We start from the raw sequence: 6,000 nt of genomic DNA, 5'->3' as shown, positions 1-6,000 counted from the left end.
CTTTTCGGCGAAAAAAGGTGTAAGAAGGTTTAGTGTGCACTGTGCCTCATAACGAGGTCCGCATTACTTAAATCGCGTGGCCTCCGGATCAGCAAAGCGCGCAGCTTAACGGAGGAGCCTCGCGTTGAGTTAACTGCATGGGAATGAAGAAAGTCCGTTACCGAATAAATACAAGTCATACAACACCCTGGTGTACGCACATGAGGAAGGATGGGGGTTCCTGAGGCCACTTATTGTGCCTCATCCAAAAACATTTTTTTTTTCGTCGCGAGCCACGGGTCAAGCTTGCCGGCTTCGACGTCTTCTTTCACCGCTATGATAATCCCTTTCCAATACCCCCGAAGGAAGCCAATAATGTACAAAACAACTGAAAGATCATGTAAAGCATGCCCACGGCATGCGAAAGAATAGTTCCTTTTTTTTATGGGGGGGGGGGGGGGGGTGCGAGGGAATTTACTAAACTCTATTTTATGACGTATGAGTTTTTGTAATTGTTTTTCCACTTGCATGTCCTCCCGCTCCCTTTTTTTGGAATCTCCCCCCACCCCCCGAAATGAAATCTGCGTACGCCACTCTTCAACGGATCCCTTCAAACCGTCCTTTCGGACGTGTCTATGTGTCGAGAAGCCAGCAGTGGACAAGGCCTAAAGCTCATTGCTGAGTTATTGGGGGGAGCACTATGTGCCAGTAATCAGTGTTTTAATGGCTCAACTGTGTACCCCAATATTTTTGCTTGTTTGACAATGGTTGAGCCGTCGCAGTTGGGGCACATGGACGCCGCCCGGGCGTGAACTTGCTGAGTTCTCCCGTGCTCAGCCTGAGCTTCGAAAAGGCATTGCGTCAAATGAATTGAAAGGAGGAGCACTACGTTCAAGGGCGGAAACAGTGGGAAGTTATTGCGTAAGCTCGAAAAAATGCAGGAAGGACGTCCTGTACGTCTTGTTGCTCTGGTCATCAAATTTTAAGCGTTTTTGTAGCTCTACTGTCATTCGAAATTAGGTTGTTTTTAAGTTCAATAAAATCGAGAAAATCTCGAGCATTTCGAAATACGACTGAAATGTTAAAAAAGTCATGATTTCCGCGCGCGCGCGCACGCACGCACGCACGCACGCACACACACACGCACACGCACACACACACGCACGCACGCGCACACACACACGCGCAAGCACGCGCACGCACGCATGCGCACACAAAAGCTATGAAAATGATCGTCCGAGCTTTACCGAAAATAAACTGCGAGCAAGCACAATCTTATTTCCTAACACCGCATTGTCCTTTTTTCCCAATTTGTTTGCGCCAAGGCCTTATTGCGTCACTTAAACCCAGCCTTACTCTTGCAGGTAAAGAAGGTTTTTCTGCGGCCTACACTTTGTACCCCTGCAAGATCCTGCTAACCTTGAAGGTGGAGGTGCGAACCAGGCCGCTGGTCCGAACACCCTATACGCGTGTGCGAAAACATAACTCAATTATTCGGCAGTCCCGAAGCAGATTTAAAAGGGCTGAAGTTCCCGGGAGTGGATCTAATGAGAGGCTACGAAGGGGTTGCGAGCGAACGATCCGGCCGAGAGCTTTCCCTTCTTCCCACGAGACCGCGTGCAAGGAAACGGTGGGGCGGGATTATATACGTACGAGATCGTGCCTCCACTGATCCTTTTTTCACTTTGGACTACGGATATTTATATATAGTAGATCTACTAGGCTGGTAAATTATCCGGTAATGGTTACTTAATTCACGCTAATTTGTGCTTTCTCGTGTGGCCCATTGCGAAACTTAGAGTAACAAACCAGGTGGATCACACGTGTGGCGGGTACCTTTCTTGTAGTAAGTGTAATGGCTTCGCGGCGCAGCCGACACCACGTATTTAAGACGTCGGGGACGAAAAACCCCAGAGCGCTGCGGGGGATTAATCGAGGCAGCCCCATTCTCAGCAACACGAAATCCGTCTCACCGCATCGCTCCTCAATCTTCAGTCATTCTGCGTCGTAAATGCAGGCTGCTTCTTTCATTGTCGCCTTCGAAACACTGCTGATTTTTTTTACAATAATTTGCTTATTCCCTTAGCACGAAAAGCTGATTTTATTTTAATTCGCCTACATAAAAAAAGGATCTTTACGCCATATACAGACTACCACAAGCACAACCAAGAAAACATAGAAGCTAACTATCGATGAATAAGTTAATTACCATAATTTATTAATCAGTTTATTATTAGTAGCTTACATGCGGCCTCGTGCATTTCTTTTTCGTCACAGTTTGCGTGCTCTCAACAATAGCGTGGCTGCTGTTAAATGGCATGCCAGCACACACTGTACCGTTTGGTGCATGCGGATTATACTCACCCAACACCGCACACGCTGCGCGGTGACCTCCAGGTTTCTTATTTTGACGATACGCAGTTCTCACCGAGAGGGAACATTTTTCGTGAGATTCTTTTTCTTTCTCCGGATTTTTTTATAGCCAGCATTTGTTTGGCAGGTACAAACTGTTTACTTGTCGAGCGTCGTTACCTTGGCTCGCGTGCAGCTCCAACAGACACTTTGTCGGGCCATGTTCGGAACCCATTACATTCTCGGGTATCGATTGACAGGGTAGTCCATTTACACAACTTTAGGCTAGGTTGCTGTATTAGGGACAATCATGAGTTCGTCGGTACCCTAATGACTCAGTTTTCAAACCAGAGTCGGCAGGCCTTGTTCAACGCCAATTGGCTACATGCTGGACTAAAATGGCAGCTACTGGGTGTCTCCAGATGTCGTCAAAGGAGCAAGATACTGCCGCGTTTCGTTGCTTGCAAAATTCAGAACAATAGCGTTCCGAACAAAATCACCACAATATGCTCAGCAATAGAATGTTGTTTCCTTTTTGATGCCAGCGCTCTCCTACTTATCTTACTGGCGTGAAGGGGGTGGTTTTTTCCTTTTCGGAAGAAACGAGACAGAGTAAAGGGCGTGCATTTCTGAATGCGTACTGCTCTCCGGTGCTGTTGAATCCGGGCTTTTTTACTTTGCGGCGCTTTCTTTGACGAAGAAGAAGTAAGGATGCATATTGTTAGAAAACGAATTGCCACCCCAGCCTGGTCGCACGCGTTTCAGGCCACACGCAGAGCGAGAGTTGGGCAGCAGTGGCTCCCAGATTGCTCATGAATGCGGGATTAGTGCGAATCGAGAGCCGCGCTGTGAGCGCGCTTTGTGCGCGCTCGAGTGAAGCTCCGTTGCGGCCGCTTCCCCGCCGGACGCTGCGGTCGAAGCCGTGTGATTCGCGCCCTTCATCCAGGGGCCGTCGTTCTGGCTAGTGCGGCGACCTTGGGGAAGTTCGTCTCCCTCGTTGCTGTAACGTCGTGAACGCGGAGGAAACTGGAAAGCCTCCAAAGCACGAATCAGCTATAATGAGCGAGGATGAGTCCACTATCTGGCAAATAGAAATTGATTTGGAGTGAGTGAGTGAGTGAGTGAGTGAGTGAGTGAGTGAGTGAGTGAGTGAGTGAGTGAGTGAGTGAGTGAGTGAGTGAGTGAGTGAGTGAGTGAGTGAGTGAGTGAGTGAGTGAGTGAGTGAGTGAGTGAGTGAGTGAGTGAGTGAGTGAGTGAGTGAGTGAGTGAGTGAGTGAGTGAGTGATTAAAACATGTACTGCAAGCGAAAAAAAGAAGAGAAAATGTCCACACATCTGTTTGCCTGGCTGCAATTGTCGTCGCAATCTTCAGCCGCCTCTGGCTCGTAAGCCGCTCCGCTCCTGTCTTCCCCGCCAGCCTATCCCCTTTCATTCCCCCTCTCCCATTCCCCCGGACTGGATTGTATGCTGATGAACTCCCAAATTAGTTCAACATATCCACAGTCCACTTCTTTTCCGCTTTCTATTTCAATAAATCACTTACCTTGGCTTGCCCCGCCAGCCCCTTATTCCCTTCTCCCATCTGGCTTCTCCCATGATGAATGCAATGGTGGTTTGCTCAATTCAATTCAACTTTCCCGCGTTCGCAGGCAACGTGCCCCATCTGTTGGGACCGTTTGTTTCCATTGGTCTGGGAAGAACTCAATCAGACAGCTTTTGTTTCAGTTTAATATTTTACATCGGCTCTCTTCGACACCATTTTTAATTTTTTTCGCTATCCTAAGCCCCAATCCAACGTGTATCCTTCATTGGAATAACGCTAGTACTCTCGGTTATGTGGCACGGCGATTGAACAGACATGCATAAAGACCGAAATTATCACTACTGTTACCAAAAGCCCCACGTGGTCTGCCTTCTGCACTGCAGACGCCGGAAAATCGGCCGCGTGCTGTAGATGACATGCTAACGGACACTATATATGACCTTCATCATAGGAAAAGACAAGCAAAGCGCTCATCAGTTGTTTTGTTTGCTTGTTTTTTTGTTCTTGTTTTTACAGAGAAGGAGTCTATGAATAGTATCCAGCAGATCGTCTACGGCGACAGACCAAACGTGGACCAACAACTTTTTAGCGTATAAAAAATTTTGATATTGCCCCTAAAAAACGTTTTTCTAGCAATGGTGTTGTGTTAAAAGGTGAAGCCGACTTTAGGTGACTGGTGTAAGCTTGGTTTTTGTAAGCTGGTTTTCTGACATTGTGTTTTGCGCAGTGAGCATGGCCATCCACCCGAGGAAGTAGGTTCTAGCCCCACTCCTCTCCGCCGCCACCGCCTCTTTCCCGAGCCGGATACACAACTCGCCACGCGCGGCGTCTCTCTCCAACGCCACCTGGTTTGTCTAGGTGGTATAGCTATCTCCCCACTGTCACTGTGCAAATCCGCACGCTCTGCGGCGGCCACGTGTGCGGCGCACCATAACCCACCAAGCATGTGTGTCCCTTCTGTGGGACGCAGACGTCGCGCCACTGTCCTTATAATTCAACATCCCCAATATAGCTAAGCCCCACATGGCAAGTACCACCAGAGCTCCAGCTTCACCGGATTTCCCTGTTCAGTGGGTGAAGGGCTCACGGGAGTGCCGGTGGATGCCCAGTTGTACAGTTGCCGGTCGCGTTTCTTTATGCCGAACGTGCATGCCTGGCCAATTAGTCCCCACACGCAGCCCCTCCGCGTTTTTTTTTTTTTTTAGTGGCGAAGCACCTTAGGACCTCGCTTTGTCCGAGGCTTGGCGTCCGGGTACACAGTGTTGCGCATGCGCGAGGAGCATTGGAATGGATTGGATTGGATTGGATTTGGATCAGATTGGATTTGATTAAATTGAATTGTATCAGATTGCATTGGATTGAAATTGTATATACTGTACACACGCGTTGTCACTCATCCACATGCGCGAGTGGGCAATGCCATGGGTCATTTGCAGTAAGAACGATCCCCAGTGCTTCGCCCACTCGTCATGATTCACTTCGTGGAGATGCGTGAATTTTTTCGATCTTAAATGTTTGATGTGCCTATTTCTTTAGTGCAGCTGAACAAACCGGATGGTTCTTCGGTTATACCCCGTGCCTTACCTCTCCTTACAATCCCTCTCTTTCTTCTGGTCTTACTCCATATGAGGCGAACCGCCACGTCGATGATGTCCTCATCGGACCCACTGCAGTCGATTACCCGAGGAATGAAGACGCGAAAGCAGGCGTGAGTGTTGGCGCTTTAACGTGCGCGTTATTTAATGAACGCCGCGGGGACGGGAGCTGCGCGGTCAGCGCCTCCACCCCTGCGTCTGGAACTTCCGGTTGGCCCCGGCCGGGTCGAGCGAGCGCGAGGCGTCCTTGTTCTTCTTGGCCAGCGGCGAGGGCCGGAAGAAGGGGTAGAAGCTGCTCACGTCCGACGCGGCCGCCGGAGGATACCGGGTGCGCCACTCGAACGCCTCCAGGGCGCCTGCGCACATCACGCGCACACGTTACGTGCCGGCACAACACATAGAGTCCAGTGTCTAGACGAGCCGCGCTTCAGCGAGCGTGCCGTCATGTCATCATCATCATCATCAACAACAGTGCGCTATATAGGTGCACTGCAGTACGAAGGCCTCTCCCATCGACCTCCAACCGCTCACG

General features: G+C 49.7%; 1 protein-coding gene across 1 annotated transcript in view; it reads right to left on the bottom strand.

The window, feature by feature from the left end:
• Positions 1 to 5,588: 5,588 nt before the first annotated feature.
• The window catches only part of LOC144167769 (uncharacterized), a 48,370-nt gene continuing 47,958 nt past the window's right edge, over positions 5,589 to 6,000 (bottom strand). Inside the window, exon 3 of the mRNA XM_077696950.1 lies at positions 5,589 to 5,824. Coding sequence (XP_077553076.1) covers positions 5,646 to 5,824 — 179 coding nt within the window. The 3' untranslated portion in view covers positions 5,589 to 5,645. The remainder of the gene's footprint in view (positions 5,825 to 6,000) is intronic.

This window comes from Haemaphysalis longicornis, unplaced genomic scaffold (assembly GCF_048455015.1).
Source record: "Haemaphysalis longicornis isolate Haplotype H1 unplaced genomic scaffold, Haemaphysalis longicornis Haplotype H1 scaffold_2, whole genome shotgun sequence".
Classification (NCBI taxonomy): Eukaryota; Metazoa; Arthropoda; class Arachnida; order Ixodida; family Ixodidae; genus Haemaphysalis; species Haemaphysalis longicornis.
The sequence above is the reverse complement of the archived record's forward strand: the minus strand, read 5'-3'. Positions and strand labels throughout refer to the sequence as shown.